Genomic DNA, 22,591 nt, shown 5'->3' with positions numbered 1-22,591 from the left:
AAAAGAGCCACTTAGTTTCTCAAAGATATTTGTTTTTTTAGTGCATGGCTGGGGTGACAAAAGCTATCATTATCGTTTTTTTTGTTGTTGTTGTTGTTGTTTTTTAACAGAAAACAAACTACACAGGTTCTGTTGAAGAAAAGACAAGTAATTTTTCTCTACTCAGACTAGTACTCCCACCACTCAATAACAGTTCTTTTGCAGGGGAGAATGCCTAGAATGCCTTTCCTACAATGATGAGACAAGAAACCAATTGTCAGAAAATAGAGCTATTCCAGAAGATGGCTGTAATATTTAGCTTTATTTTCATGACAACAGTTTTAAAATGACCATATCATTAAGTGCACAAATAAAATATTAAAATGAGTAGAACATGATCAATGAAGAAGAGGGTGAAAATCATTACTACTTTTTATTTTCTTTAAAGGAGGTAAGAGTTACTGGCAATAAGAAAAGGACTGCCCTCTGACATCCTTATTTGCAGCAGAAATATTAGCTCTTTCTGTGAGAGGAGAATGAAATAAGAAGAATGCCAATACTTTTTACTACACTTTCAAGAATTCTTTGTTTTAAATAAAGCACTCTTTGAAAGAGCAGCAATCAGCAGAGAAAGCCAGTCTCAGAGGAAGATCTCACAAAATGTGAAGTGATGATATACATGTATCCTCTATTAGAAGGGAGTGGTTCCTATGGATATCTGTCTTTAACAGAGATGGAAGATTAGGACTTCATACCTGGCTTTGTTACCTCTTTTCTTTCTTATATGGAAAGTCCTTTAATCTCCTTTTTCTTATATCTCTGGTCTCCAAATTTATGATAATGAAACATCTGTAAAGCGTATTGCAACCTATAGATGAAAAGTGCAACCTAGCACAATCTGAAAAAGAAGCTGTGAGGGTTTCTCTCCATTTTCCTTCCTTTTTAGCAGTCCCCTGTAACAGCCTTGCTGACCTGTGTTCATAGCACCTGCTCTAGCTGTGTCCAAACAGAGTTAATGACCTCTGCAATATAAAGGTTCCAGGGAGAAAGGCATGTGCTCTGAAGGGGGAGAACATACAGCTAAGGAAAACAGACATGTACTGTTTGAAAAGCTCGAGTAATTAAATCTCTAATTACTCCCTCATCACAGAGAAGAGACACCACTTCCAATTAGCTGTCACTCAAAAATGTGATGATTTTTTCTTAATTCATATCTTCAAAAGGACCTAGTGAGGCTTGTGACTGGAGACTGTGCTAATGGAAAACTCTGAATGTTACCACAGATCTTGAAATCCCTGCAGTGCTTCCCAGTTATTAGCAATTTAATGAGTCAGATCATGGAGTCATCTATGTTAGAGATGAAAGACTTCCAGGTTTCTGAAATCTTTACCAGTTACCAGTTATGTTGGTACTTTACACTTCAGTATCTTTTCCAGATCCTGACTTCATCCTTCATCCTGTGCTATTGTTGGTCAAAGAAACTGAACTTTAGATCAGAAAGTTGATTACTTCAAATACTCAAGAACATGGCAAGGTACAGCTAGAAACAAAGCAGGAAAAAAAAATGAATTAATTACACTTCCTCTTACTTTCTTTTTTGTTAAAATGTATAGTGCTTTTTTTCCCTGTGTGGATACTTTTCATTTTCCATGTGTTTATGTTAAAAACAAACAAACAGACAAAAACCCAGTACTGAGAGTTGAGGTATCTAATTAAATTTGGTTTGTTTTATTTTCTATTTGGAAGAAACAGCCTTCAACATGCCAACTGTGTTCAGCTCCAGAAATGATAAAGACTAAATGTTGTATCAGTGCATAGTGATTTGAACTAGGCATGAAAAAGACATTGTGTTACCCACTGCAGTTGAGACAAGGAGTTTCTACACAACTATAAATCAAATTTTAGAGATCTTACCAAAGGAAATTGGATTTGAGGAGTAGCTGCATACTCATGGTTAGATTCACAAATTTAGATTTTGGGACTTAGTCACTTATTGTTAAAAATAACAGGACAAACATGATAAGCCTTTTCAGACAATTAGCCTTCAATATCTCTCTTTTAGATAATACTAGAACATTAAATTTGAAAGAAACACTATTTCCTTGGTATGTAGAGGTCTTATCATTAGGATAGTAACTGTCATCAGCTAGAGCAAAGACACCTGAGGAAGTCTTACTTGTGTTCCCATTCACAGCAAAGAAATCAACAGCAAACTGTTACCCACTACTATGGAGCTGGTCAGCCTGGTAAGCAGGAAGACTCAAAGAATTCCAGTTGAATCCAGGACAGGCCATGCCAAAAACTGCTCCTCTGACTGTGTACCTGCTATCCATTCATTTTCCAGTAAACAAATGCATTTATTGATATATTAGTCAAACGGATGTCACCTGGGACAAATTTTTAGAGGATAGCATTTTACTGGTGTAACTATTGCATTAGTTCATTGGCAACGTGATGAAGCAAACTACTTTTATGTATTTCACAACTGCTTTCTTATAATTCAGGAGAAAAGACACTGGGATGTTGTCATACAAAGAGCACCTACCAGTGAGTCAAGTTGTTGTTGGAGACATTGACCGGCCTGGGTCTGAAGCCAAGATATCTGTGGGTCCTGTGCGTTGTCAAGGAGATCGTAAGTTGGCTAATTTTCTTCCACTTAATCAAGGGTAGAAAAAAAAAAAAGCTAAATTTTAATTTAGTAATATTGTAGATTCCCTACGCAAATTTTGGCAAGTGGTTGTCTGGTCAGAGACCTTTTTCTATGGAAACATGATGTGTTTTGAGAATTTTTATCTATGTAATTGCATGTATAGTTATTCATCTTTGCTTTTAAAATATGGATATTTGTCTTTTTTATGGTAAATGTTGCAACTTGATTATTCAACTAAGTTTATGTAGATATAAACAGTGATATAGATTGCAAAAGAATATCTTTCAACATCTGTGCTTCTGTTGAGTGCTGTTGTCAATGCCATTAGCATTGCTAGGCATATCACTGTAAACTGTGTTTATGGTGTATAAACAGTAGCATGATGGCCAAACTTTTCACTGTAAACTGTATTTACAGCTGTATAAAGTTTAACAAGATTGTTATCAAGTGTTAACCATATCAAAGCTAAACATTTATTTGTAAAACGAGGGTTTGTTTTTGTTTGTTTGTTTGTTTGTTTGTTTTTATAGATATCCCTGATTTTCAGGCTAAAGCTGTATAGGAGATATACATCCTCCAATTTGATCGGCAGGTGACAGAGTAAATCAGTATAAAGGATGAAATTTCTACTTCACATACACAAAAAAAGTGGGGATGCAGTTAGAAGGATTGTATTCTTCCTTCAGTCTATTTGAATACTTCTATATATTTATTTCAGAAGGTGAAATTCACCACTGAAAGCAGAGCTTAAGGTCATTTGAAACCACACTTTAAAAACTTAATTGTGCAATTGGCACAAGGATTATACTCATCCTTTGTATTTGAAGATTTGAAGTGCATTCTGTTACAAGAGGTGTAGTAAGGAAAGGTTGCCTGATTTAATTACAGTTACTAATATTTGAATGATCTATAACAGATACAAAATCCAACCTCAGATGTCAGTGAAGAGCCCATTTAAATCAACCTATGGGATTGCAGTAAGGTAAAAATATTGAAGGAATGGGCACAGTACATGCAAGCTGAACAACACTGTGCTAACCAGCATCCAACATGACTTGATAGGGATAGATTTGGTTTGCCCTCCCTCATCTGCCTTATTACAGCTACATGATTGCCATTTGCCTATTTCTAAGTACTTTAAGGCAGTATTATCATCCCTGCTTTAAAATAATGTATTTAATCCTAGCTGAAGACATTTTTGCTCAGTCACAGAACAAAAACAAAAGACAGTCTTCTGGCTCCCAGTCCAGTGCCAGAAAACCGTAGGCCATTGCTCATTGATACACTTGAGTTTGCTTATCTTCCTTTTTTGTTTGTGGTCTTTCTGGAGGAAATGATCCCTCCAGCTTTTGCTAATGAATCCAATGTCTAACAAGCACCAAAAAAAATATATATATATATATATATATATAAAATGAGATGTTTTGGCAACTTTCACATCACCTATATGGTGCTTGTTATTTATGGTGTTTTATTAATCACAGGTCACTGTTTCCCAACTATGTCTGACAAACATTTTCATAAGAAGCTCCTACAACTGATGAGTAAGGAATAACAAATAGCATCTTTCTTGCACCTTTGTTCCTCATATCCTAAATATGAGTTCTATAAATATCAGTCTCTGAAATCTGAGCCATTTCTAAATATTCATACATATGAAACCTCATTTGAGAGGACAGTAGCCTTTATTATTTGGGGAACTGAATGAGTGTACTCCTAACACCCTGTCTAACTGAATTTTCTGTTGGAACTTTACAGATATAATATGTAGTTTTAAAGAAATTTTGCCTATGAATAAATTTGAATTTAATTCCATGACCATGTATTATTGTCAGGAAGCCAGTATAAGTTTTCTCACAGGAGATAATACAAATCGCAGTCCCTTGCAGTTAGTAAAAGCTCCCATTTTATATTCTCTGTGCATTCTCCTTTATGTTCTTTCTTGACCACATACAGCAGTTGCTGTACCCAGGCCACTGCTGTCTCAGCATAGATTACAGCTTACTGGAATACAAGTGTTTTGTCCTACGGAAAATTTTAAAATTTTCAAAATGTGTCCAAGGGAACAAAGATCCAAAATGTTGAGTTTGTGGAAAGGAATTTTATAAAACAGAATTAATCCATGCCTTGATGTATTACATACATCAAAACTGACATTATTTATACTCAAGATCTTGATATTTTTTTCACATCACAAGTTCATTTGCATGCATTTTCTATGCAGCTATCATGGTATTATTTTCAAAGGTAGTAAAAGAAATTCAAGAGGTATGAAGACTAGGGAAAAAATACAGTTTTTTGGTCTGGTTGGAAGGAAGGTGTAAAAGGTAAGAGTGCCTTACCAGTTAAGTCTATAAGAACAGCCAACTGGAACCTTTGTATTTGAGGGCAAGAAGTATTAAAGAAAGTAAAAATCTGTGTTGTGTCATGCAGTTACCTTGCTCCCATACCCATCCTGCCTAGCCTTTGATCAGCAATGTGAGAGATTTGAAAGGTGATTTTTTTTTAAGAAATTAATTAAACAACTGTGGTTACACCATTTAATTGTTCTTACACTATTGACTGACCTAAGTAAATCTGAAAATCATTCATCTCAGTGCCATTTGTCTTACGCAAACCAAGAAACTTTAGAAATGTAATGCACTTATTGCTGAATTATAACTGTCCTCCTACTGCAAAAAAAAAAAATTACTAGATTGAGATTCTTCCTTCAGAAATATAGATTTTATTTTTGTCCCACAAATGACTATTTCATTTTTCTGTTCCCTGATTTATGACCTGATTAAGGTTGTTCTGGGCAAACTTGGACTGTGGCTATTCTTGGAAATAAAATCAGAAAACTTAGCCATACATCATTATCTATCTTTGTGTTACAGAACTATTTTTCATAACTGACTTCACCTCACAATACACTACCTGTATCCTAAAAGGTAGTCAGGAAAAAGGGCCTCATACATACAGAATTGCCCTGACAGTTTCTTAAATTCCTCTAAGCTGAGCTGGAATAAAAATGAAAACAATAAAAACGCGTATCTAAATAACTTAGAATTTCCCAGTCCTTAGACTCCATAGCAATATTGGATTAGGGTAAATTTTTGTTTTTCTCAAGTGAATGTTTCCTGTGCAGGACATAGATAAAAAGGGTCAATGTAGAACCACTAAGTAATCAGCTTTATTCTTCAAGTATCTTTGAAACATTGATAAAAATCCTTTGACAGACCTATTTCAGTTGTATTAATACTTAAGTAATAGCACCTAGACTCCTCAGTCCCACCACATTTGTCTTTGTCCCAGTCAATCCTAGAAAGACTCTGCCCATCTGCCATCTGTTTGTTACTCCACTGTAATGCAAAGAGGCACTTCAAGCCCTCTCCCCTTAGAGAAGAACATTAGTATTGCTGGGTTTTCTCTGTCTAAATTCAGCCTGAGGTGGTAGCTCAAGGCTGCAAAAATGGATCTAGTGATTACCTGAAGAGCTTAGTTTATAAAGTTTGGGGCTATTACTATTGGGATTTCATCAGTAATCATATTGAACCAAAATTACTTTTGTGACTTTTGGTACCTTTCCAAGACTTTTGGTACCATTCAAGAGTTTCTTTTCAGTCCACTTAGGAAAATACTGGCGTTCTCATATCTCCTATATTTATAGTCTGCTAAGTGTATACTTTTCTCAAAGACCTCCAAGCATTTTAATTTGAGTGTACTCTTTCTAAGCCCAGAGGAAAACAAGCTAACTGTTCTGCTCTGGATTTGCCTTTCTCTTAGAGTCAGTTTTCCTTTTGTCTCATTTCTGCCATAGCAAAAACAAAATTTAAGGGGATGACGTTTTTTACTCATCTCAGATTTACATTTTTTTCCATCTCCATCTTCAAAATGGGAAGAAGCAGCTGCATTGACTATGGTTCTCTATAAGCCAAGGTTTCATAAAGTCCAGTAACAGCACTGTTCACATAGGATCTGCAGTGACAGACAAAAACGTCTCCTTGACAGATGACAGAAATTCAAGAACTAATCAAAACTTGATTCTTACATCAGTGCATTGATTTTGTTTTTGTCTGTGTGCATTTGACTGCTCGTGTGTGTTGTCTAGGGAAATATACTTTGAGCTCTTATTCATTGATTTTGAGTATTGTTTATCATTACTCCTTTTGCAATTTGATACTTTGTTTCTTTCACTTCTAAAAATCACTTTTGGTTTTACTCTTTTATTTCCTGTTGAAGCATTCTAATAGAGTTGGCTTAATTAATCAGATGGTGGTTTGAACATAGGTATTTTTGGTGACTATGGATTTGTGTTAAAACCCATTGTTGGTGACTATGAGTTTGTGTTAAAGCCACCTTATAGATATCTAAAAAAGACAGCAACTGCCAGGGTCATTACTCATATGCTTTGGCAATGTGTCTTTAGTATTCCTTCAATAAAATACTTCCTATGTACCACATGTTCGGTTTGTTGACTCGGAACTGTTTTTGTCATGAAAAATAAACTTAGTTATCCATGTATATGCCAAGCCCATTTTCATTATATTCCGAACTAACAATAGGTTTCCCAGAACACTAATGAACTAACCTTATATTGTCCTAAGGGCAGGATATCTATTCCAGCTAGTTTCAGCTGAGTCTGACATGTTGAAAAAATTTGAAAACTTTTTTTTTTCCAGCAATTTTATATTATTTTTTATCATTGCATTCTGTATGCGGGGTCAAACAGAGTAGCTCTTTGTCATAGAATATCTCTGAAGCAAGGGCTAAACAGAAACATAAATTAATAGCAGAAGGAATCTATTTAACAAGGATGACCTAATAATTTGTTGTCTTCTCTTTTTCCTCATGTGTGTTCTTTCAACATCTTGAACTTGTTTTTCAATGTTAACACCTAATTTTCAGGAGAAAATAACACTGCCTTTCTATCAGCTTTCAGTCTTCAGGAACATGTTAAACCTATGAACAAGGCCAATTCTCTAATAGTATATGCAATGTGTTGACATAATCAGGACAGCAGTGGTATTATTGTTATATACATAGGTAAGGTAAGCTGGAGAGTATCCCAGAAAATAAAAAATAAAAATAAAAAAATGAAATAAAATAAATAAAATAAAATGAAATAAAATAAAATAAAATAAATGAAATGAAATGAAAATTATAATAGGTAAAAGAGACAGCTGTAATTTCAGTAGAAGATAATTATTCCTACTCTACCTTATACAACGTTACAGTAACACAGTGATTTGTATTACAGGTTTCTAGAAGTGAAAATGTTATCATATGAAAATTAACATGAATGATTTAAAAAAAAAATCAAGTCTGAGTGCTTACAGTTCCTCTTTTATACAAAAATACAAAAATTTCTTTTTGAAACCTTTGAAGCAATGATTACACTGGAAGCATGATGGGATTAAATAACTGAAATTTAAGCAATTCCCATTTGAGGTGTTAGTTTCTTCTTTGTTACCTGGGTTAGAAAACTAATCAAAATCTCCACACTTTTCTGTATATCCCCATATTTTGCTTTTATTGCTAGATATATGTATATACATTTATTTTTATGAACTTTTTATGACTTCCCAATCAGCTGTAATCAGTGTGGTAAATACAAGTCAACAGTTGATCCATTTAAGAATTTAACTGTTTTTTTCCCAGTAACTGTAGCTGCATTTAATAATCTTAAAAATTTGTCTGCTGAATTTTCTCAGCTATTTGCCCCATCACGTATTTATTTATTTGTTGCACTGGACTGTACATAGTGTAATTCAAGTGGGATACAAATACATCCAAAGAACACTACAATATTGTTCTCACTGTATGTTACAGTCATTCTGATTCTACTAGCAGAAAGGAGAAGTGGGTGTTTGTTTTTTTTTTTTCAATGAAAACAGCTTAAATAATAATAATAATAAAAAAGTAATTCATAGTTATTTGATTTTTCAGCTGAATTTATTGAAGTTGATAAAATAAGTAACTGTGTCCACTCATGATCTGCATAGGGATCATCCAGTTCAGTTAATCAAATTGCTGTGATTATTCTTCATATGTGGTTGCTTTCCTCAGAGACGCAAGAGAAGAGAATGAATCACTAGGTCATCCTTCCAAAACTTTCTAAGTAAGCATACATTCCATTAGGTGTTTAATAACTGATTGTTGTTTAATAACCGAGGCAAATAACTTCATTTCCCGTGGTTAAGTCTGTCTCTTTCTGTTTACCTCTAACCCTGTTTTGCTTTGATTATTTATTTGCTTTGATTATTTATTTTAACTTGAATTTATTTTAGTATTGGTGAGGAAATGTTTTTAACAGTACCAAAAAGATTTTCTGGAATTCCTGTATGTGTCTAAGAGAACTCTTTCTTTTCTTACCTCACAGTAAATTTCAGACTATGGCTGGTTGTCTCATAAAACTATAGGCTATTTCTGGTCCTATGAATAAAACTTTGCCTGCTCTGAAAATAGGAGCTGCAAAACTTCCATTGTTTGCATAAGACATTTCTCTTTCTCACTAAAATCTATCCAAAGGTAGCCATAGGAAAGAGTATTTCCTCCAGTGGTTTCTCTTACACATATTCTCATACCCTTCCTAGGAAGCAAAGTGCTCCACATGCTGGCATTTGGGATGATAGTTTTGTCGTCCCTTTTTACTTGCAACAAACTCTCAGGCACACTATAATTACAGTCAGAAAGAATTCTCTGATGTCATAAATCAGAAATATGCAAGCTGAATTGATAACACTGTTACGTACATTTTCAGCAAGATAATATTTGAATTTGTACATCTGGAGTTATTTAAATTCCAAAAAATATTTCCTTCTTTGTGATAATCTTAATCTGAGTCAATCATTCTAGATACTTTGCTCATGTTCCTTTGTATTTGTATAATGGGAGGAATTTTGGCTTAGAAAGTTGGGAGGAAAGATGGGAGGAGAGTTGGGAGTCTCTACAGCACTGTAAGGATCACTGAGAGTTCTTTCTACATACAAAAATAATTGGTAAAACTCATTATCACTGCGCTCATGCACTGACTATAAACTGTCAACATTTTCACCATAAAACATTGTTTTCTGAGGTTTATAATTTGTCCATAAAGCTCTCTTCCAGTAGAAACTTTGCATAAAAGTGTATTCATAGAATAAATACTTGTGACACGATTTATCATAAATCACATTGACTCACAGGTCATATGTGATATTCTCTAATGTACCCCACTCACTGTCAAGTTTTATTCTGTTATTTGCTTTCTGAGAGCAAACCTTACCCTTGAGCACTATGCATTTTACAGAGAAGGAAGAAATACAGATCACATAAAATTTAATCATCATCCTTTTTTTGACATGTCTTTTTTGTCTACCTGAAGCAGCAGGATGCCTACAAATACTGCAAGACAATAAAGGAAAAGTAGAGTGAAAATTATGATCTTGGCAAACCAGAAAAAACACTGCCATATACAGTCAGTAATCCCCAAATCACCTAGTCAATAATGCAATGCAGACAAACAAAAATAAGAAAGAAAAAAGAAACCCTTTATATAAGATTGATCTTGTCAGAATATACAAAAGAGAGAACCTTTTAATGGCAGGCATTGACTCTTGATGCAGCTTAATCCCTTATTTTTAAAACCTTTTCAAGCTTTGTCAATATCTAGTAGAGTCTGAGTGTTTGATTAAAAGCAAAACTTACACCACTTTTGCCCACACCTGGTGATGGATGAAAGTATTAGAGATTACGCTGTCATTTAGTGTGTATTTTCATTACGAGTAAAATTTATATTGCTGTCCCTAAGGACCTGAAAGGGGTATGCCCTGAGTATTTATTATTAGTGGATATATATTTAATCCTTTACTGCATACTTTCCTGCCAGTTACTTTTTGTACATTCTCTACTGTCTTTTAGAATGCAAATTACATCTGTTTTATACATATATTGAATTTAGGTACAAGGAATCAATTGCTCAATTTACATCTCCACACTTCCCACAGTTGTCATGAAATTTAAACCAGACAGTGGCAGACACATTTTACCTGGTAGAAGTTAGGAATAGACATGCCTACTATTAATTAAGTCTCCCATGCATTCAATCCTTTGTAAATATGTATGTTGGTATAATGTACAGAAGGCAGTTTGTTTGTATTTCAAGGCCCTAATAAATTATATTCTCTTTATGTATTTGGTGAAGTAATGAGAACATATGGCAGTCAACGCCCATGTTCAATTCTCCAACTGATCGTAAAAGAAAAAAAGGGTGAAACTCCATAGAGGAGGTAGGAGCTTTATGTTTCAGATATACAGAATTCAATGCAACTAAGAGCTAATTTTATTCAAATTCACATCATTATTATGATTATATACAGGTTAATTTTATCTTCTTTAATACGAAAAAACAAGTATCTGAAGCATTTCACGTAAAGTATTGTCTCTAAATTCCCAGGGAATTTAAGCAAAGACTTGTTAGTCTAATAGATGACATACAGTAGCTGTTCATATTAAATTCAAATCCTGTTAAAGTTATGCTTTAATTATAATTTCCAACATTTTACCATCTATATGACTGTAATGCATATTAATATCTTACCACTTACGTACAGCAAAATAAGAAAAGAAACTGTGCAGGGTACAAAACCTGAAAATGAAATGATGAAACAGTTCCCAAAGTGCAGAGAGATGTGATGAGAAGGAAATGTCAGTAAAGCAGTAAGGAACTAAGAGAACCTTAGATTAAATTGGGGAATGATAAGTTACTGGAATCCTGTCAATTACGTGCATAAACTTATAGTCACCTTTAAATTTCACCTCATAAACCTGAATAATCTCAGAAATTAGGTTTAAAATGGAGAAAAATATCTATGCTCATTTTTTAGGTGAAACTTTTTCTCACTTTAATACTTTTGGCCTGTATATTCCTGCAGTACTGACTGACATTTAAAAAGCAGAAAGAGCAGAAAAAGGCAAAAAATGATTGAAGGTGAAGTACAGTAAGGTCAGACTCTTTCATCACCATGTGTCAGTATGCAAATTCAGTCTCATTTAAACATAGAAAAGTGTGTGGCAGCAGAGCAGAGGATATCCAGTTATAAAGGATCTCTTCTAACTTCACAGCACCTAGCATCTAGAACAAAACAGAAAGCAACTCAGTAACACTAAGAAACACCCAACCACCAAAGAAACTAATTAAGAAGAAGCTGAGGACCCTCAGTGCTTTGTAAACTGGCACCAATGGTCTCTCTACTAGGGAACCATGTTACATCTAATTATGTCTTAATACAAGACTTGGAAGGGGAGAGGGGAAGGGGAAGGGGAAAGGGAGAGGGGAGAGGGGAAGGGAAGGGAAGGGAAAATACTGATTATTTTAGTCAAGGTTTTAACTTTTAATCAGTTCAAGTGGAATTAAATGGAGTGAAAAAAAAATCCTTTAGTTTCTAAAACCATATTTTTCTTCTCATTAAAGGAATTCAAAACAGTTCTATCCATTTACTCTTAAGACCTTACAGCAATCTTTACTTGGAAAATCTTAGCTAAGCTTTCAGAATCATGAAGCTTTTAGCTTCATAATATCAAGTAGCAAATTCTAACATTTTTATATGCCCATATTTCAACTCTCATTTGTGCAGAATCTTCTGCACAGGTGATTTAATCAAATTGAGAAAAGCAACTTTCTTCAATAGAACAGCCTTCACAGATACAGTTATGGAAAGAGAAGCAGTAGTGACTTATGTGTTCAAAATCCATTCAGCCTTTACTTTCATTAATCAATTTCCAACGTGCATGCTATATCCGTATGCTATTATTTACCCTTGGTTTCATGAAATCCTGTAGATGGAAACTTTTGCCTTACCATTGGAAATAGTTCTGCTTTCTAAAAGTGAGGAACTAAAGTCGCTGTAAGACAATTTTTAGCCCAAGAATAGAGTTCATGTTTCTACATCATTCACTCATATACAATTTATTTTTTTATTTTTTTATATCATAGATTTTCTATGATGATTTATTGTTATGAACTTTTATTGTACCTTCTTATTTAATATGCAGGCAGGCAGACTTGACCCATAGTTGGTAGGATACCTTTCAAGAAAGCCAAGATGCTTCCAAAAACATGGTAGAAAAGGGATTTTTGCAATGTGTTAAGTTCCCACCCCAAAAGGAGAGAAACTCAGAAACACTTGCCATACCAACACTGAAAAACATACAAAGTTATCTGAAACTGAACATGTTGTTATCAAGTCCAATGCTGATTGATACTAGGACATCATTTTGACTTTGATTTTCAACATTTCAAAAAAGAATCTTTATGTCACTGTTTAATTCTATTCCATATATAAATAGGTGTTGAATTAAAAAAGACTTTTTAAATGTCCAAAACTGGGTAAAACTTTCCCAAAAAAATCAGCTGAATGTACTTATATTTCATGAACACTTTGAAATAAATTCAGTTTCTTTCAGAACTTTCAAAAGCTTTAGTGTTTTGTAACAACGCAAAAGTTTTGTTAGAAAATACATAACTAAATGAAACATTTGATTCATGGGAGGGACACTCTTTTCCTTTCTTTAAACAGAAAGTAATTACTTTCAAGAAAGAGAATTGCGAGCTATAGCTTTTGTAAACTGAAAATAAACATTTTTTCAGTATCTTCACTACAGCTCAAATTAAAAGGTGAATAACTGATATTTTACCTCTCCATTCTGAATATTCATACGAATATTTATATTCTGAAGTTCGTCTCTGTATATACTACCATGTTTGAACTCTATCTTATTTTCTGTGCGTACGTTATATTTCAGGTAGCTAATCTGGCTGTTCTCCATAATATTATAAGGTAACTTTGGGATCCTGGAACAGTGAGTTACTAAATAAATATATTATTGTCATATAGTGCATTGCATCTAACCCAATCTCAGAAAATCTATAGTAGTCCAGGATACAAACAAATAAAATTAAGACATTTAAGCAATAGTCAGGATTTGACAAGAATGGAAACCAGCATATGAAACTGTTAGCTCAACAGATAGGTATACTGTTGTTACCAAAAATAACAACTTTCCCTGGCAACAAGAATGAAATGTGTTTTGTTGAGGTTTTCCTTTAATCTGCTGATGATCTGCTTGAACAGTTAAATAATCAAAATGTCTGGACTTCCATTATTTTACTTATTTCTGTTTTTACCACTTAGTTGATAAAAATTTTTCACCATCTTTTGTATTTTATGCATCATGTTATTCAAAGGCACAGGAGTGGGAGTGAGGGAGGATCCAGTTGTTCAAAGAAGATGTACAAAAGCCAACAACAATAAAGCAATTAACACAACAATAAATCAATTATTCAAGAAGCAGAGAATATTCCACCTTCCAGTCAGAAAAACTATAGCATGATGACACAAAATAAAAGCAACATTTTATTCTATTGTTGAGAATTGCTTTATATCTTTCTCACAATCCAGAGCAAGACATTAAATTCTTAAAGATCTTGAAACATAAAATGCTTTGCAAGAATCATAGAATCATAGGTTAACTGAAGTTGGAAGGGACTTCCTGAGGTCATCTAGTAAAAATCTCCTGCTCAAAGCAAGACTAACTTCTAACCCAGATCAGTTTGTGTAGGGACTTTTCTATTCATTCTATGAAAATTTCTGAGGATATAGTTTCTGCAGTCTCTGTGGGCAACATGTTCCGGTGCTTAACTGCTCTAACTGTGAAAATATTTTTCTTATATCCAGTGGGAATTTTCTGTGTTGTAATCTGTGACTGTTATCTTGATTGTTTGATTTGCATCTCTGAGGAGAGATGGGATTTTTCTTCTCTGGAACTACCTATCAGGCAGTGAAAGCAGCAACTAGCTCCCTTCCAAGTCTTTCTCAGATTAAGCAAATCCTGTTCCCTCAGGCTCTCTTCATACATCACCTGCTTCAGTCCCTTTATGCTTGTTAAATATATTATATCATTTGAATCAGGAAAAGGAATGAACAGTCACATGCTGATTGTTTTTTTGTGAGTAAAGATCTATAAGTCAGACCTTTCCTAGTGCTGGGTAGTAAAGGACAATCTTGATAATGGTGTTGATACCATTGTTGTCAGTGTCATTTAGAGAAAAAAAGTATTTTCATCTTTCAAACATACAGTAGTCTAACCTGCACAGAAGGTTTCCCCATATGGCAGTTCTCTCTAGCCACTGACCACCATCAAGTCTTCTGTTTCCCTGTAAGGCCAGAGAGGTGTTAGCAGAGAGGTCAACTACAAGTTTATCTTAATTAATGTCCCACCTAGCATTGACAGAGTAGATGGAAAAAAAACTACTCATCTCCCTAAACAACTCTGCAGCAGTCAATGCTATTGATTATGATACTCCTGTCCTGTCAGTAAATGTTGGCAGGATCCCAGAAGATAAACAGTTTGATTAATTCCTGAATGAATACATCCTACGACTAGTGAAGGGATCCATCTCCTCTACCCATTCTGGAGTCATGAATTGCCTTTGTATTGCCCGTATTGTCACCAGAGGTCACGCAGCAATGACACAAATACTTGAAAAATGTAGGGGGTACTTAAATTTATTACTACTGTGTTCATTACTACAAACAAATTATTATATGCAGATGGTCTTATGTTTGCATAGCCAATCATATGTGGAGAACAGATAGCCTAAGATAAATACTCTCAAAAGCTTGCAGCCACACAATCAGACTTGAAACCTCACCTATAAACTGGCAAAATCAATCTATATTTTATGACTCTTTGAGATTCTTTGATTATGCTATTGTATGAAAATGATTCTCATCATCGAAAATGTTTGTATATGTTGAGCTTATCCATGCTTTCTCCATCTCTTTCTTGAATTACAGCAACGTAGAAAACTTGAACATGAAACTTAGGAAATTGAAGCTAGTATAAAACAGGTTTATTATATTTGTTATTCATATTTATTATATTATGTATTTAATAATATTATTAATTTAATAATTGATTATAATTAATATTGATTGTAATGGTTGATAATATATAATATGTATTGTATATTATTATTATATTTGTTATTTATATTTATTATATTACAGGTTGGAATAGGAAAAAGGACTAATTGGCTAATCCTTGCACTATGAACTGGCTTATCTCAAAGTCAAGTTTTGGTACTTGTTTCCAGATGCCCTAGCAATCAGGCCCTAGGGTGTCTATCTGAAACTCCCATGTGATGTTGCCTGTTTAGAGAGGGACAGTGTTTTTTTTCTGGGGCACGGACATAATATTTATTGAAAGAGAGGCCACTGAGACCAGCTTGAGGCAGTTTGGAATGAAACATCACTAAAAAATTCCCTAACATCTTTTCCAGATGCAAGAAGTACTTTTGGGCCTTTGTTCTTCAGTCTCTCCCATAGGGAAATCGTTGAGAAAAAAAAAAAAAAGGCATACCTGACATATGGTAGTGCAGTTACTAATGAATACATGAATACAACATGAGAACCTGAGCAGAATAGCCATATTAAATTCACAGTATATAGGAAATGAGAATTTCCTGAAGAAAGATTTCCTGTGATTATGAAATATGAATGTTAGACCTGTTTCTTACTGTCTAGTGCTCCTTAATTTCTCCTGCAGCAATTCAATTTCTTTCCAGTACATCTGACCTCTGAATAACAAGCCCATTCCATAAGAGTTCAAATGAAAGTTATAAAATTCTTAAAAGTGTAATGAACGTGGCTTGAAAGAGGGTTTCTTCTTGACTCGGTATGCTCAGAGAAACGTGATTCATTGCTGAAGGGAAGAATCATTATGCAAGAGTTATTCCTAAACTTTCAGGGGGAGATTTCTACAGCCACTCTTTTTTTTTTTTTTTTTTTCTAAATCTGAGAATATATTAAGTGAATGAAGTGAACACTATTGCCATACTTGTCTCTCCAACATCTTACTGAAAGGGATTTAGGTGATAAATAAATATTCCAGAGTCAATAAAACTGGTATACAAAGTGTTGTTATCCACCATACACCATAAAATGTTTCTCCTTGTCCTGTCACAAAGCTGAGAGCCATCATAAGATATAACAGTCAAACTCCTAAGAAAAACAAAAGCAGGAGAAAGGGCCGGGGACATCAACAGTATCTAAGGTTATTGATATAACAGGGAATCTGTTAAATATAGAAAACTCCAAGGTGATCCTAGAATGGCAAAAACAATCTAATCTTGTGGATTATTCCTGTCCCTTCCTATTCCCTAAATTTAATTGACTTAACTTTGAGTTGGACACATAGCCAAACAGCTGAGATACTTTAGCATGATTCAGAGTTCTACAGCACTTCATTTGTGTGTCTAGCAATCACAAATCTGTAGTGTTCAGAGGAAGGGAAATATCAACGCAAAAATAACCCCTTAATGGTCCTCAGCAATCTGGAAACAATACATTATTAATACATTGTAAAGAGTAATTCAATCTCTCCTTAACATCTCTTGGGCATTCTAGCAAACCAGAGACCTGAGGATATATATCAGGAGCTTCATTTCCTTTCTCCATCAATTATCCTACAATCGTTTCCATAAACTTAACAAAATCCCATCTTGTAAGTCTCCTGTTTGCAAAAGTATTTCAGAGCGTCTCTCCTTAGACAGGTAGAAAACAACTTCTAATTTGCAATCAGCATGTATTCATATCCAATCTATACCCTTTTGGTCTTGTACCTATACTAATTTTTTTCTCAAAAACGTCTTACTTCCTAATCAGTAGTTCCAAAATACATTCATGAAGTGCCATCTTGACTCCTCACAATGTTTTGTTTATCTAGACTAATGTAGCCAAACTCTTCTAATTCATTTTTTGTAAAATGTTTTCATTTTGTTAATCATCCTGGTAGACTTTCCAAGTACCAGTTCCATTTTTCTACAAAAATCCGATCACAATCATTCATACCATTCAGGTTACTCAAATGCTAAATATAATCATTCTACTTCTACATGGCCAAATTTAGAATTTACCTGAAGTCAATCTCAAGCATTTCTATTCCTTTATAATTAGCAGCACGGATACTGCTAGGGATCCACAAATCGGGTTAGTAATCTCCATCACATCAAAAAATAAATGAGCAAAATCCCAAACCAAGAAGAATCCAACAGAGATACAAAATTGCATATGTGATTTATCAAGGCATAACAAGAAAGTCTCCTGACTCCAACAAATACTTTTAGATGCTGAAAGAAAATGTAACATGTAAGGCTATCAGCCTCTATTTATATCAGTCTTATTCTATGAAACACTGTGCAAGGAGAGAAAAATTATTCTATGATTTTCCACACTTTTTTTTCTGTTTGTGAGTTCAATATGTAAAAATTAAAAATATTCGGAAATAATATTCAGATGTTTTCAGAGTCCACCTGTAAAATTTATTTTTCTGGGATCCAGAAATTCTGAATTCTGGTGTCTGTATTAAATATGCATGGTAAGAAGAATGATTAGACTAGACGTTTCCCTTGAAATCTTTAGAGAAATGATGGCTTATGTTGTAGATTTATTTCTCTACCTCATGCTTTGTCCCCTCTTTCCTAGTTGTACTCACTCTCTTGAAGAGAGTTAGGCAAGTAGACATCATCACTTATCACAGAAAGCAAGCCTGGGGCCCTCCACATCTCCTCCCTTTTATTTACATATGAAGAGTCAGTAGTTCGTAGTGGCTGAGCTATGATCAAGGATTTTCCTGAAATTAAATTCATTAGTAAAACAAGAAACATTCCAGACATGCACTGCACAGCTTGAAGTACTCAGCTGAGGAACTAATTAAAGACAAATAGCTGAGTGGGTAATGAATAAACACACATTGTGGGTAGAAACAGCACAATAGGACAAATACGCATACTCCCTGCAATATTTGATGGGAAATTAAATTATCACATATACTGAAATAAATTGATCAGTGAGAGCTCTCATAGAGCTTTTAGGCATAGACCATCCTTGGGGGTTAGCATCAGGCAATGGGATTAGCAAGTGGAGCCCCTGCAATGCTGCCTTCTCCTGCCTTCAGGCAGTGCCCTGACACAAGAAGGGTCTGTGCTGCACACAGCTCTCACACAGCCCACAAGTTCCTCTTGCACTTCAGTGGGGTCAGATCCTTCCAATTCCTCCCTAACTTCTCTAAACATGAGCGTGTTCATCCCTGTAAAAGAGAGGCTTTAAATCACATTTTCTTTATGCAGCTCCTTCCCTTACTTACCACCCTTCTGTGCCTCCTCCCAAGTGATATTTCCCCTAGTAGCACACACTGGAGCAACAGGCCTGCCAGGAAGTACCCAGTTAGGGTAACCAAATAGGCGATAGGAAATGTCTGGTAGCATTGGAGATGTTTAACTTCTCAGTTTGAAAGGCATCAGATTGTTTCTGCAAGGAACAGATGCAAATAACAGGGCTTCCTGTAGCTTTTAAAAGGTTTAATGTTATCTTTTTCTATCACATTTGTAGACTACTATATGCTGCATGTCAGCCATTTCCAGAGGCTGCTTTTTGCACAGCAGTCTGTAAATGAACAGAGAAAACACTGTTCATGACATGAAGGCGGCCAGAAGAGATATGAGCTTTGAAAATATAGAGAAGAGCTCCTAGGGGAACTCAAATAGCCATTACTTGATGAAAAACATCATTAAGCTCAAGTTAAGATTTCTAATGCTTATCACCAAACCGAAAGTTGAATTCACAGTTTTAAAAATCCCAAGCACTAGGAAGCCTGATAATTTACGAGATTGCTTTAGAGAGAACCAAGGGACTGAAAATAATATGAAGAAGATTTAGTTCACAATAGGGTTATTAGTTGTAGCCTTCCCTGCACACAGAGCCATAGGACTGCTTCTAATATGATGCATGAAAGTTTTCCAGTGTGACCACATTCCTGGTCATACTAGTGCTGAATCCTTAGACATAATTTTGTAATATATCCTAGAGGAGGCACTGAGGTTTGTTGTTCTGCCCCCATAGCAGGTCCAGACATAAAATTTATGGTTTCTTTATGAAAGAAATCACTCCACCCATTAAAAAAAAAAAGTTTATTTTTGCTGGTATGTTTATGGAAACCAATATCACAGCCAAGACATCTTGCACCACAGCCTGCTTCCCCTCCTTCTTTGCTTGCATCCCACTTGATTTTCTCTTCATCCTGACCCCATCACTTTCAAGTCTGGTCACAGTCATGCAGAAAAGAAAGGGGTTTAATGCCTGCTCACTAACACTGTGTGCCAAAGAAATCACTGATAATCAAATCCAGCAAGTTCTGACTTATTTTGCAAATAATTTACTTCAGCATAATTATTAATGGTATAGGATGCTATTCAATATGATAATAATTCTTACCATCTTAGATATAGGTGGTACAGATTACTGAATATTTCTATTACATTCAACCATGTATCAGGACATGGGGATGGCTTGTATAGGAAATACAGTTTACATACTGATGGATGAGATCAGGGAGCAGGCAAGTGAGTTGTAATGTTTAGCCTACCTAAGTCTATATTTCTGTACTCTCAGGTATTTAGAATTTTACTTTTCTTTGGAGTGTTAGGTCTCCTGTGAAAGGTTCAAGAGGTAGAGAGAAGGGGGATCCAGGGATCATCTAGGATCCTGCTGTAGGTTAAGCTGAGCTAAACTAGCAGTTTGGAGACATGTTAGGTTTTGCTCGGTTCCATAAAATGGAGGAAGAATTTCATGTAAAGGTTGACAATTGAGCATGTTTGATTGCTTTTGTTTGCTTGTGTTTCTTTTATTTGTTTCATCTAATAATTTTGTACAGCATGTCATGTGAAAACATAGCCCTGTTGATTCTATGCTGCCTGTAAAAAAAAGTACTATCTTACTTCTTATGCCTATGCATTTATTAAAGATAGGTATGCATAGCCCCATTATTCAGCATTAAACTGATTTATTATACTAATCTGGATAGAGTCAAATAGAAGTTGTTTTAGACTACTCTAAATAGGTTTACCAGGTGTAAAGCTAGAACTGATATTGTTGGCTTTCCAATAGCCTTACCTTTTGATATGTATTGATTGAGGTATTTTGTGGTTTTAACCCTGTAGTTATACTGTTTCCTGAAGCTGCATCTACAATTTATAGAAAAGACATGCTCCAACAAAGCTAGTTGACCTACAAGTACCATTTAAACTCTAACCTCTTTTTAAAATGTGTACTAAGTGCATTTTGAATTACTCATATTAATGCTATTTTAAGTCTTCTACTACTACAGTAACAGTTTAAAGAAATCTTTTGTCATAAAGATTGCAGAATCACAGAATGATTTAGGTTGGTGGGGATCTCTGGAGGTCATTTTACTCAAGCACAGCCACTTAGAGCAGGTTGCCCAGGATTATGTCCAGGTGGCTTTTGAAGATCTCCAAGGAAGGAGACTACACAACCTCTCATGGCAACCTGTGCCATTGCTCCAATACCCTCACAGTAAAACACTTCCTGATGTTCAAAAGCAACCTCCCATGTTTCACTCCGTGTGCATTGTCTCTTGTCCTGTCACTGGACACCACTGAAAAGAACCTGGCTCTGTCCTCTTTGCACCCTCTGTGGTGTTTTCACCCTGACAGGCAGCTGAACTCCACCACAACTGCTCTCTCCCTCCTCAAAGGAAGAGTGGGAGCATATACAACAGAAAAGGACTCAAAGGTTGAGATAAAGACAGGGAGACCACTCAACAATTGAGCAGGCAAAACAAACTCAATGTAGGGAGATTAATATAATTTATTGCCTAATACTAACAGACTAGAGCAGTGAGAACTAAAAGCAAAGTAAAAGAACATTACCTCCCATCCACCCACTTCTATGTCCTCCCCCTGAGCAGTGCAAGGGAATGCGGAATGGGGGTTGCAGTCAGTCCATAGCAATTCATCATTCATCTCCACCGCTCCTTCACGATCTCTCTTTTTCTTTTTTTTCTCTTTTTTTTTTTGTCTCAGTATAGTTCATTTTTACAGAAGAGTAAACCAGTAGTAACAGAACATCCTCTGACTTCTCGAAAGAAATGAATACTAATAGAGAGCTGGAGGGCAGAAAGGGCCTTGTGGTTAAAAAAAACAGTTCATATTGTTGTGCTAAATCTTCTCCTGTTCTCAGCCTTGTCTATAAGGTGAGAAATCACCTTCAGGACTGACATGTTTTCATCAGGAGAGACAAAGTGTAGCAACAACTTTCAATTCATCAAGCATCAGAGATGAACCATCTGGAGACAGCTCTATTAGCTCTGCTGAGCACATAACTTTTGCTTAGCCTAGCAAAAAGGAAGATGAGAAGGGTGAATAGAACATAATAGAATAGTTCAGTTGGAAGGGACCTACAAAAGTCATCTCAGCCAACTGCCTGACCACTTCAGGGCTAACCAAGAGTTAAGCATTTTACTAAGGTCATTACCCAAATGCTTCTTGAACACTGACAGGCATGGGGCATCAACCACATCTCTAGGACTCCTGTTCCAATGTTTGACCATCTTCATGGTAAAGGAATTGTTCCTAATGTCCAGTCTGAACCTTCCCGGTGCAGCTTTGTGCCGTTCCCTTGCATTCTATCCTCTATTCCATCGCATATTGGGATCCCTTTCTTCAATTGGTCTAAATTTGTTTTAAATAATAAAAAAATATACTAAAATTTTCTGGAATTCTAATTTCAAAAGGAAATGGAAATCACTCAGTGTCATGCTGCTCTTATGGTTTTGTTTAGGATGGATGAATACATGAAAGCAAATTCACTGGCAGAATTTCAGATTAGAAGAATGCAGCTTGTCAATTTTTATTTTAATATGGAAAAAAATGGTAAAAGAATACTGTTTCTACTATGAAACTGTTTCCAGGGTAGTATATGAATTTAATTATACATTGTGCAAAGTGCAGATTAATATGTTTGTTTTTTTTTTCACACACAAAAGCTCCCTGAAATGTAGGAAAAGCTATGAGAATTGTCGAGTTCAACATGAGTTATAAAATAAAAATGTAAAGCATACTCACCATAATGTACTCACATG

General features: G+C 35.1%; 1 protein-coding gene across 1 annotated transcript in view; it reads left to right on the top strand.

Moving 5' to 3' along the window:
- Positions 1 to 22,591, top strand: part of CNTNAP2 (contactin associated protein 2) — a 1,164,016-nt gene that overhangs the window by 980,674 nt on the left and 160,751 nt on the right. The window contains exon 15 of the mRNA XM_066992162.1: positions 2,484 to 2,611. Within this exon, the coding sequence (XP_066848263.1) occupies positions 2,484 to 2,611 (128 nt within the window). The remainder of the gene's footprint in view (positions 1 to 2,483; positions 2,612 to 22,591) is intronic.

The sequence above is a fragment of the Anser cygnoides genome, chromosome 2 (genome assembly GCF_040182565.1).
Source record: "Anser cygnoides isolate HZ-2024a breed goose chromosome 2, Taihu_goose_T2T_genome, whole genome shotgun sequence".
In the NCBI taxonomy this organism is placed as follows: domain Eukaryota; kingdom Metazoa; phylum Chordata; class Aves; order Anseriformes; family Anatidae; genus Anser; species Anser cygnoides.
This window is presented reverse-complemented; position numbering and strand designations above follow the sequence as displayed.